This window comes from Chelmon rostratus, chromosome 9 (genome assembly GCF_017976325.1).
Source record: "Chelmon rostratus isolate fCheRos1 chromosome 9, fCheRos1.pri, whole genome shotgun sequence".
NCBI lineage: Eukaryota > Metazoa > Chordata > Actinopteri > Chaetodontiformes > Chaetodontidae > Chelmon > Chelmon rostratus.
Genome location: NC_055666.1, coordinates 8,339,857 through 8,352,291, shown reverse-complemented (window position 1 = coordinate 8,352,291; position 12,435 = coordinate 8,339,857). Strand labels below are relative to the sequence as shown.

Below are 12,435 nucleotides of genomic sequence, written 5' to 3'. Positions count from 1 at the left end.
AGTTTGTTTCATCAGTGTGAATCAAGGATTCGATGCTGTCAGCAAACCCATGCGCAAACCATTAACTCAGCAAACACCGGCCCTCTTCCTCTCTTCCGGCAGTGGAGTCATATGAGCGGCGATGTCCCTTCAATGCACGGCTCTAATCACTGCAGCCCGCATTTCACTTTTCCCAAATCTGCCACTTCCCAAACTGTATTCTCTGGCTGTAGCAGTGAAGTTCAAAGATCTCCTAGGGCTGTGTAGCCTCTATGCCAGCTGCTCTGTGTTATAACTTTGGAATGAATATGCCATTGTTATTCTACCTCTGGCTCCCATAGCATTTAGTGCAGAGTGATTGTTGCGCCTCACAAAATAGCGAGAGAGGGAGAGCGGATTAAATTGATAGAGAAAAAGATGGAGCTCAGAACCGAGAGAGAAAGAGAGTGAAAGGAGAGAGTGAGCGCGGGAGAGAATTAAAAAAATAATATGAAATTAATAGAGAATGGAGGGAGAGTGAGAACAAGAGAGTGAATGAAATGGATAAAGAGAGAGAAAGAGAGAACTCTTACGTCTAAATCCTGCAGCGTGTAGCAGTCCCACACCTCATCTGCATATTAAACTGGCCCTGTGGCTGCCTTCCCTCTCAAAGGGTCAACTATCATTGTTTCTGTTGGTTTAAACAGAGCACCACTTCTCAAAACAAGGGCATCAGATAAGTCACACTGTGTTTTTCGCTCCAACATTCGGTTTGTGTGTGAGCGTGTGCATATGTGTGCGCAATTTTTAACAGCCTGCTCCTGTGTTTCATTTCACATTGACCGAGCTTTTGTCTTTGCCCCTGGACATTCCTGCATTAATGATACACACATGAATTAATCACACAGCAAGGCAAACAGCAGCATACTCTATGATAATGCAAATTAGAGAGACGCCATTGGGTCATGCTATTTCTACCACAGCTTGTTTTCTCACTGCGGCATCCATGATAATTAGAAGATCGGCAATGTGCAACAGACATGCATCACTGAGCAGCCACAATAAGAAGTTCTGCCAGAGACTCATTTCTCCCAAAACTAATACTTAAAATATAGCTGCCAGCGGCAAATCCGGAGGGCCAAGCAAAAGAGCAGCAAAGCACACTGCAGCGGGTACATCGTGGACCTGCCAGAGAGCAGTTTTTACATGGCTGGAGAAAAAATTGCAGGGATATGGTCTATGTCCTGATGTCCCGTTCCTGTGGCCTACAATATAGCCTATTCAACTGCATTACATTGTTACACATGGGAAAGTCTTTTCTGGTAAATAATGCATACTGCACACTCTCACTTTAGAGTACATGTTTTCATTGAGAATTCCCAGTTGACCCATGGTCTTGAACATGTGATGTTAAGAATCCTAGAATTCTCGACATGCAGTAGTGCATAATACCACAAGTCATACTATATGTAGGCTTTGGAATATTCTGATGTTCTTGATAAAAAAAAGAAAAATTAGAGTGGCACACTGGAATTGGCTTAATTTCAAACCAGTTTCAACTGCGGTCAATTTCATGTCACACCCAAATGATGAAATAAGTTGTTTGTCATTGCCTTCCAAAATGATCCTTTCAATTATCATTTTCTGATCAGGCGACACCAGCCGCGGGATGACAGGCGCAACAAGTCCTCATATCTAAACAACATAATCAAGAGTGAGTGGAATGAGCAGCACTCAATCCTACAGAGCAGCTAACTAGGTTGCCACAGACTGCATCGGAATGAAAACAATCACATTATTCATTTTCCAGCCTGGTAACTCGGTCCAGTCTAATATTTTCTGCCATGTCGGGGCTTTTTCACCCCAGTGTTAGTAGTGTGGCAGAAGAGTTAGGTCAATTCACAGATGCACAAAATTACTTTTACTTAAGTAAGAATTGTTGCCGTCATAACTTTGGCAGATTTAGAGTGAAAGCTGACTTTAGTTGAACGTGCAAAACTCTGTGGAAAATTCGGGTAGCTCAATGTTACTCTATGCAGTATCGAACTTTGGTGTGAAGCTTGTGGTGTGAAAGCTCTGTGAAAGGTTTTTTCTGCACTGTTACAAGGTCACTACCACAAGAGGCTGCTTGTCAGGAAGCGTAGACCTAAGTAATTTAAGCATTTATAAGAATGGTTCTTTTCGAGTGAAGATGGTCTTGAATATGATCGTTAGACAGCTCCTTCTAAACAGAATGAAGACTGAATGTCAAGCACCAAGGATGTTTTCAGCAAAACTCAAAATACTGGTTTATTTTACATGTCTTCCATTACAGACCCACTGGACAAAGGTTAAGTGGGTTTAAGTCCGCACATATGATCTTTGGCCTGATGGTGGCACTTGGAGACTTGGCTGATATATACCCCAAGTATATAACAGATCCTTTGAAACTACTCAGAAATTTGTATTGTGACTATTCGAAGCAAATTGGAGAAACGGCTTACTTCCTATTTCTAAGTCTTTGCTTCTTGCACTAATTCAACACATTCTCACCCCAGGTCGTCAAATACCAACGCCGCTTTGTCATGCTCCTCTGCATTTCATACAGATGCACCAAGTACCCATTAGCGTCTGTGTGCCTCCCTGCCTGAAAGCCTTTCTAACATGTGATTAATGTGGCTGCTGTGAAACACTCGCAGTTTGGTTAGCTTAAGGCGCCAAAACTGCTCGGTTTGAGAAAAGATCCATTTCAGAAAAGCCTTTCTGACACCTGGTTGACGTTGTGAAACTGTCGCAGTTTGTTTAGGTTTACACACCAACTCTCTGGAATTCCCAAGGCTCTGGGAATGAGACCAGGCGCATAATTTAATAGTGTGGAGCACCACAGTTCTGTTTAAAAGGTAAAATGAATGCACCCCAGTATTTCTACCTGTCGCATGTAGTTGAGATACGACAAGTATGAGAAGCACAGGTTTTTTTCTTCAAACTGCACACAAATGCATTGGTTGGTTAACTATGTTTTCATTGAAAAGCCATTTTGAACCAAAAAACTCTGAACTCTGGCCTGATGGTAGTGCAATATGGATCGTTAAATTTAATCCAATGTCATGCAAGGCCATGTGGCTAGAACTTTATTGTTCACCCAGTAAGGGATCCATCTCAGAAAGTATCTCGTCTCCATCCTCATCACCAAGGGTCAGAGGAGGACTCATAGATACTCTGAGTGGAAATAGGCAGCCCACTGCCAAGATTTGCTAGGGACCAAAGAAAATATAGTCAGTGGGCTTAGTAGAGGCAAATTTATGCTGACTGAAAACGAGGCTCTACCTGTAAAACGCCTGCTACTCAAGTAATGTATTAGGTAGAACACTATACAGACTGACAGCTACCTTGTTTGTAGTCGGAGTGTGTAGTGTTGCTTCAGAGAGATTACTGAAGCTCACTGTGTGTGTAATGAAGCCCTGAGTCAATAAGAGATGCAGGCTTAAGGCCAAAGGCTGAGCTCGTGCATCAAAGGTGCAACGTTTGTGTGAGTCAGTGTGCATGCTTGTGTCTGATTGACAGCCTCTGGGTCCGTGGACCCACATCCCCTTCTCCCGGTGAAGGGACATAGAGTTAGTTATGCGTGCCTTGTTAAAGGTATGTCAGTTTGACAACGTCAGCGTGATCATGGGAAATGTGACACACGTGTCCCTTTAACTGGTCGAGATGGCCACTGTTGGCAGCCGGCCTGTCAGCCTCCACAGGGAGCCTGGCAAGCTGACAGGAGGAGTGGAGCCGTGCCACTGTGGAGGAATAAATTGCATTCACTCGAGGTGAATGCCCAACACACATGCGCACATATGGATGGAAGCATTTGTCTCGGTGTGGGGGTGAGATGGGGGGGAGAGATAGTGAACTCGTGCCCGTGCAGGTTGTTTCTAACTTGATTCTTTAAACACACTGACAGAAAGATGAATAGGTAGATTGACGATGGCAGGCACAGTTCGGCTGGGCAGTTCAGTTGAACCTGCCTGTGCGAGTGTGTGTGTGTGCGTGTGTGTGTGGAGGCGGGGTAGGGGGTGGGGCGTGCTGTTATAGGGATGGAACAACAGAGCCAGTAAATGTTTGCACCTGGGTACCATTATCACCTGCAGCTCTTCAAGAGACCAGTGGCCAGACCTGCCTCCCAAGAAGCACTCACACAGTTTTTTTTTTTTTTTTTCTTCTGGAAAATATGGAGGGAGCATCTGAAATGGCTGCAAAGCCAGCTGTCTGTGGTAAAGGCTGTACTGGAGTTGCCTCTGGCTCACATTTTGTGATGTCTTCGTATATGCAAAACTTTGTTTGGGTGGAAGCTGCGCATACAGATTTACAATCTATAGTAGTTAAGTGCCTCGTTTCCACTTTTTCAGTCATGAAAACATTTGTTTTCTCCCATCTGATCCCGTTTCCTCTTTCTGCCACCGCAGAGCCTCGCTGGCTTGTTGTCGTGATGGTATGTTTGGCAAAAGAGCCTCTATTGATAGACCTTCTTGTGTTTGTTTGATGTTCTAAACAGCGCAACATAATCTGCAGACGCTCCGCGCTGATCTAAACCCCTCAGCCTTTCATGGAGCTTTCTAGTCCAAAGCATTTCAATTGCTTTTATAATTGAGTTTGTCTGCTGCCTCTGTGATTGCTTTGGATCTCTTTTTTGCTATCAAACAAGGCAATTACTGCCAAGTCGCATATTTTCACCAAAAAATGTTTATTCGCAAAAATTAGCATGCAACTATTGCAAAATCACCCCCAGTCCTCTCCATGCTCGCTATGTCTCACCATACATGTGTAGTCGGGAAGTAGCAGCAAAAAAAAGGCAGCTATCAATAATTAATTAATGCGGGTTAATATGTTAACAAACTTATAGTGGTTGATAATTAGATGAGCCACAGTGTCTGATTCAGACTTAATTACTAAGCCACTGTCTGTTCTGTGGGGCTTTAATGAATAATTAATTACAAGAAGCATGAATTATTTCTGCTTACCAAAGATCTACCAGAAATACACGCCCGTCCTCATTTATGGTGCTATCTCGTATTGATTGATGATAAGTGTTTGATTGCGGAAAATAAGAGCCATTGGAAGCAGCTCTTGTACTACAGTACTGCAGTTCAGTCATAGATACAGGGCAGTGTTTGATGGCAGCATAATCAATTCATACTCCTGACTCTCTTTTTTTTTGCACGTGTGGAATTATACACTCTTTGAGAAGCACACACACACACTTTATGGACACACACGCTAATATGCACACACAACATTAGCATGGTGCACTGTGCCATTTCACAGTGCTGAGACTGAGTGAACAGGTTTATTTTCCCCCCTTTAGTGCACATGGGCAACCTCAGTGTCTGCACAAAAGTTGCGTGTGAGTGAATGTGTGCGTGCACGTGTGTGTGTGGGAGTGTGAATTTCTCATCTGCAGACGCTCTGATTTATCCGCTCTATATTTGCATATGCGCACAATGTGATTAACTGCCATGCCTTATCTTTTCGCCTAGCTACTTCACCGCACGCATGCATGCACGCACTCCCACACACGCCGCAACACACGAGGTTGCACACGTTGTTGCACGCACACATTCACATATATTCAAACGTTCACATACAAACAGCATTGTAGCGTTCTCAAGGAGAGATGATGAAAGGCAACAGTAAGCCACACAGCCAGCTACAGACTCTTTGAACCAGTGTGTTCTTCAACTTCACTTACAGTTGGGCTGCAGCAGTTAGTGGACCCTCCAGGCTTTTCCCCAGCTAATTTTGGTTAACTTTATTTATGGCCAGAGTCCCTCACCGGGGCCAGTTGTGCAGGTGAAACTGTCCATCTGTCTACATTCACTTGTCAGTCACACACAGTTACTATGTACAGAAGTGCCATGGGCCATAATCAGCTACAGCTAGCATCATTTAGATGCTGTAATAATATGTCAGTCTATATCATTAACACCCACTGAGCCTGGGGATACAGGAGGGCGGATTGAATGGCTTACTCCTCGGGCTGCTGGCAGTGTGTGTGTGTGTGTGTGTGTGTGTGTGCGGCCGTGCATGTATGTGTGTGTGTGAGACTGCACCCCTGCGTGCACACTTGTTGTGGTTGTGCGGGTGTATGGAAGTTTCAGGTATGAATGGAACTTCCAAACATGCACACATTATGCTTTCACCTCCATAAACAGACCCCTTAAATAGTTTCCCTTTGCCAAATATGTGCTTATTTTGCAGTTAGGTGGTGGTTTGGCCGGCTGACAGACAATGACGTGTTTGTTTTCTATACAATTTTACAATTCCTCTTGCTTTCATCCATAGAGGCAGCTCTTTTGGCAGCTTCGCTGTCAACATTTGAAGGGTGAAAGTACTGTAGAAGGGAAACTTGAACAACACCAGAAGGCTGACTTCCTGCAGCCTTAAGGGCTCAGATGTTAGCAGTCAGTATGCACCACACACACACATATGCACACCACATCCTGATGTTACTGTATGCCAACAGGGCTTTCAACTATTACTGCGAGATAAGACACATAATCCACAACTTTTGTTATAATTAGTCTTTCCCACTTCATCTCATTTCTCACCTTACAAATTTCCTCACCTCTCCCTCACTCTCTGCTCAGAAAATCCCTGGTGGCTCCTTCTCTTCAAATAGCTGTAATCAACGCTGATGCTCTCCAAGACCCCTCTCCAAGGCATTAATCAGATTGGATTGTATTGCAATGCCACGGGGGGCCTTTATAACTGATATTCTTTTGACAAGGACAGAGAACAAAGAGATTGTTTGATTGAGAGTGATTGGCCTGTAATGGTTAATTGAAGCAATTCCTCATCATGTCCCTTTGTCTCTTCACCATCTCTCTCCTCTTTCACACCTCTTTTGGCGCTGTCTGTCTTTTTCTCTTTGGCTGCATTTTCTCTCTAAATCTGAGCTGAATGTGAAAAGCATCACTTTATCATCTTCTCCTTCACTCCTCTCCTCTCCTTTCCCTCTGTTTTTCCAAGGTCAGTGCAATGCAGTCTAATTCACTTTTCTTTGATGATAAAATCCAGTCCCAACTTTAGCCAAATGTCCGTCTCCCTCTGGAGTTGAGATTTATCTCAATTATTTTTCCACGGGTGTGTCTGCCAGCTTCTAAACATGAGTATCAGAGTGCCAGGTCCACCCAGGGAGAAACGGTAAATCTTTTGATGTCTTGTGAGTATCCACTGGCTATACGAATGGGCTGTAAATTCCCTTAACGCAGCATACAGCTTTACCCACAACAGCAGGAAATCCAGCCCCTGACAAGGAGAATGTGGACTAATCTGCCGCCTTTTCAATAAACATGGAGAAATACTCTTAAACAACACATAAACTGGCGTAAATCCCTTTGCCAACGCCAAGCAATAATAGCAACCGTTCCCCATTGTTGTGCTTGTGTGAGGATGAATAAGTCAGCCCGATCCTCTATTTATTGTTGATGATAGATTGGCAGCTATTTAGAAGCTGCTTGTGCGTGCATAAGACATGCAGATCCTGAGCGCGCATATACTGAGGCTGTCAGAAAAGCACAAACAAAGGCAAGAAAGAAAGGAAGAATAAAGGGAATTTAGGATGGAAGTCAATAGAACCAAAGGACAAGAAGAAAGAGTAATATCCAGGGACAGAGAGGCAGAGAACAGAAATCAGTATTGAGAGAGAGTCCTGGCTGCCTCGTCATGTCCTTGTGCAGGATTTATGAGCTCTAAGATCAGGGACAGGTTTCGGGTGCTACGAGGAGGAGTAGGTGCGAAAGTGAAAGGAAAGTAGGAAGGATCCGAGGATGGGAGAATGTGCAGAGTTTCAAACCTGAGTAGGCTCAGATTGTGCTGTGGGTTGAGACGTCCCTCCTGCATAATGCCAGGTGACAGGAGGAGAAATGGCAAGGCAGAGAGGAACGAAAGGAAGATATGAAAAAAAAACGAGCTGAACAGAGGAAAACGGGGCCCAGATATTACTGAAGGGTCAAAGGGCCCTGATTTGATTAACATTTATAACACACAGGTCAAGACAGAGGGAGCACAACAACAGAAACAAAGCAAAGGGCAAAAAGAAAAAAGCATGGGGATGGAAGGGGGAGCAAAAAGAGAGCAGAAGAAGATCAAGTTAGGGTGGATGGAGAGCCCAAGAAAGCTAGAGGAGGAGAAGAAAGGTGTCGGTGGTGCGGGGGGTGAGGCTGCGTGGGTGGTGTAATCTGTCTGTGTCAGAGGGATGATGAAGGGGCCAGGAGGGAGAGCTCTGCAGTTCACCTTCTGGCCTCTGGAGGAAACACACTGACCCTGGCCCTCCTCCTCTCCACCTCCACTCTCCACCTCCACTCCACCTGCACGATTTATGACTCACAGGGTCGGCCCAGGGTTGCTGGGTTTGAGGACATTTATGAATCTAGTTGTGGCGGCGGCGTGCTGTGTTTGCATGTGTGTGTGTGTGCACATGTTGAATGAAATCACGTGTAAAGAAAGCTATTGTATGTCAAGGAGGATGAGACCTTCGTGCCGCCTGGGGAAAAGAGCAGTGGCGATTTCTATCCTAGGCTCAGAAAGTGAGCACAGACACATCCCCACATAATCCACTATGACAGAGTTTGAAAGGAGGAAGACCGACAAAACCAGAATAAAAATCAAGGGAAAATGGGACAAGATGACTGAATGAGGGAGGAGTAGTTGGAGCTGTACTGCATACTAATGGTGTCCGTTGACCATTTTTATTATGATGTGCTGGCACTTGTGCATGGTCAGAACGCTCTTTGAATCTTTTTGAGAGGAGGTGGGGTGCTGGAAAGGAGGCTAAATGGGTCAAAAAGGGCCCATTGTCACCAAAGGACCAAATTGATTGACAGACATTTACGGAATCAGTTGCAGCAATAATCAATTCATTGTTTCAGTCATTTAGTAGGGAAAATGTCAAACATTCACTTGATCCAGCTTCTCTTCTGCTTTTCTCTGTTGGACACATAAGTAAAGAAAAAGTGATTTGAAGACACAACCTTCTGCTCTGGGATTATTTGATGCACACATTTCTCTATTTTCTGATGTTTTAGAGCTGCACCAATCAATATTTGTATACAAACAAAAATTTAATGAAAATATGTTGTGCGAAAGGGGTTGTTAGTCACCCAACTCTGCAGCATGCAGCACCTCCCCTCAGCTCTATAAAGTGTTTTTGCATCTTTCATTCATCTAATTATTTTAGTTTTATGATGCGCAGCCCTTAATGTCTTGGTTCACTCTCACAGCTCTTATCAAACTGTTTCCACACGCAGCAGGCAGCTTTTTTTTTTTTTTTGTGAAAACCCAGTGCATGCTGCCTGCACAACACCAAATGCCAAGTTAAGACTAGCTGGTGAACATCGTGGTGCATTTAGCAGCCACAAGCAAGATATTTCCCTCAGCAGTTGGTGGACCAGAAACAGAGCTAAAATAAGAGTGAAAAGTGGATTCACATTTATCAGGTGGCCAGAAACATGACTCCTCATGAATGCAGATGTTGATCATATCTGCAACATCAGCACGTGGCAATAGGCAACACATTTGTTACAGTAACTTTGTATGGTGAAAATATGTCAATTTTGTCATTTCAGTTTATTCAGCCCACAACTGGCCAAAAAATCATTGTTGCTTTTAAAACTATCAAATAATGCATTGATAGTAAGAATAACCGAATAGTAGTGAGCCCATTTAGATTTTTTTCACCATGCTCCTGTGTTCCATGTTTTTTTCTAATGAATTCCTTTCCTGCATGTTGTATTTCACCCTTTAGTATTGTGATTGGTTGCGGCTTCGTTAGATATAAGTAGGCTTTGTCTCTATGAAATCCTTCGATGCGAGCTTGAGATAAAGGCTATATTACAGATACTTGACATGACATAATGATCAACCATAAACACAGTGTCTTTGTAAATGCAGAAACAGTGAGCCTGCATGCATTGGAGGTGGCAGGTGGGAATACTGAAATATGGCTTATTGTCCCAGATGCTAAGTGAAAGCAATCAAGGAGAATTGGCGGCATATGGTATGAGAGGTGAGGGTTGAGTTGTGGAATATTATTGCAGGGGAGTTGAGTCAAAGGGCCATTCTCTGTATGGAGATGAGGTGGGGATGAAGGTCGCTCCTCATCCATAACAGATGATTCATAGCCTGCCCTGACCTTTAATACCCTGACCGCTCTCTCAGCTCGCTGTCTACTGTCGAGCTCCACTGCAAGGAGAGTTCAAGTATATGCTGCTGGTAGCAAAACACACTCACAAAGCATGTGTTCACATGTGCCGCACGAATGCAAGACAAGCGTATGCACACATGCAGACATTCGCATGTGCGTTTGATTCATGGATGCACATTTATAATGCACGTTTGCAAGCACCAAATGTCAAAAGTTCACTGCGGCACCCTGCTCACATCTAATGTGACAAATAACTTCTTCCTCCAGTTGCATTGTTCTAATCCCTTTAGTGGGCTCTGGAATGGAAATATAATTACATTTCTGTGGTGCAGTGCCTTTGATAAGACAGCCGCTTGCTGAGCTGAATTTCTAACTGAGTTGGATGCCTCTCCGAAGCCCTCTCCTCTCTCCACTTTACTTCTCTCCCTTACTCACTCCTCTGCATCTCTTCTCTTCTCTCTCTCTCTCTCTCTCTCTCTCATACTCTCTTTCACGTTTTTCTCCTTTTTCCTTTTTGTTCTCGCACCCCCACTCGATTCCTCTGTCATCTCCAAAAGCTCATTCCGCCTCTCTCTCTCACCCACCCAGGTATTGCAGTGGATAAAAGAGGTGTTGTCTACTTCGTTGATGGCACCACCATTCAGAAGATTAATGAGAGGGGTTTGCTCTCCACTGTGATTGGCTCAAACGGACTGATGTCGACGCAGCCGCTAAGCTGTGATGCACGCATGGACATCAGCCAGGTAAGCTAATAATGCAGTCGAGTTTGAATAGCTGGTAGAAAGCTGGAGCCACATGTTTTGGGCAAGCTTTGAAATAAGCTTCATCCTCACCATTTCAGTCTTTTTTAGGTAATCTGTAGAAATGTGACTCCTGCATGTGTTTTGCGTTGACTAATCAAGATTAAGTTTGTTATTCTCCTCGAGTCAGCGATTGTTTTGTCAATTTAAACTGTCAGGCCTCAAGCAAAGAAACTCTGTCTGTCCTCTTAAGTGTGTATGTATGTGTGTGTTTTTGAGAGAGAGACAGTGTGGGAGAGACCAAAGATAGCTACTGCACAGGTTTGATCATCCAGCCTTCAGATCACACTGCTGACTTATATCAGGCCTATTAGAGCAGAAGATGAATTATAGATGAACTGCTGGCTCTATAGAGGGATCTCTGCCCACACATAGGGATGCAAGTGTCTGTGTATGGACACGTATGTGTGTGTGAATATGCATGTTCAGCCCAGGTGAATTCCCAGAGGTGCTCTTATATGTCTTTATAGGGGCCAGTGTTACCTCACAATCCCTCTGTTTGTTAGTCATCAGCCTCTGCAGCACATCTGATCGCGTCCATTCGCATTCATCCTCCGTCTGTGTTTGTTCTTATAAACTGCTGTGACCTCAATGTGTCGTCAGTATTGATGGACGCTTCTGTGGCTGCTGCGAGACAAACATCACTGCAGGAATTTATGCAAAATGAACAGCCAAGGGTTAGGCTTTAGTTTTTACTTTAAAGTGTGAGAGTGAAATTTGATTTTCTCACTCTTTGTATAAGGAAATATTAACTATAATGATGCTGCAGCTGTTGTGTTCCATTTTCAAAAGAGGATAAAGCAGTTTTTTGACACATTTGTGGAAACCGTTTCTAAGCTTTATCTCCTGTGGTGCGCTGCTGACTGGAGCACGTGCAGTGTATCCTGTGAACATGGACCTTTTTCTCCGCCTTCTTTCAACAAGCCCACATACAGTAATGTTGGCTATCAACTGTTAGCACTCCTGTGCACGGGGAAGCTAGCTAGCATTAGCTGTCTCACTTTAATGAGTCCAGCTGTGGTGATGACCAGGCTGTCAAAACTCACAGCAGCAGGTAGTCCTGTAACCACAGCCCTCTGTACATCACTCCATGATTTAAATCATGACAAGGTGTAGTTAATGCGCGGAGTGATATTCGGAACTATTTTAGTGCCTACCCACACAGATATTGCACCACTACCAGTACCGACAGTGTCATTCAGAACCAAAAATTCATGCAAAACAAACACACCAAGAAAATATACGGCTCAACCTGCGATCGAAGTTCAATATCGTGAGCAGGAGAGATTTGATGTGCGTCCTCTTTGGGTCCTGCTTGATGAATCTCTCTACCTCTTAAAATGGGATTTCACAATGAACCCTCTTCTCTCTCATTTGACAGAGCCTATAATTGGACATGTCAGTGGCAATTTAACATGATCCATTTATTTACCAATCCATCGTCAGAGTCATCAATCACCTCACTGATCCCTCAGACGTGCCGCCTCGCCTCCATAGCACACAGTTTGA

General features: G+C 44.1%; 1 protein-coding gene across 1 annotated transcript in view; it reads left to right on the top strand.

The window, feature by feature from the left end:
- The window catches only part of tenm1 (teneurin transmembrane protein 1), a 166,022-nt gene that overhangs the window by 131,924 nt on the left and 21,663 nt on the right, over positions 1 to 12,435 (top strand). The window contains exon 23 of the mRNA XM_041943515.1: positions 10,715 to 10,869. Coding sequence (XP_041799449.1) covers positions 10,715 to 10,869 — 155 coding nt within the window. The remainder of the gene's footprint in view (positions 1 to 10,714; positions 10,870 to 12,435) is intronic.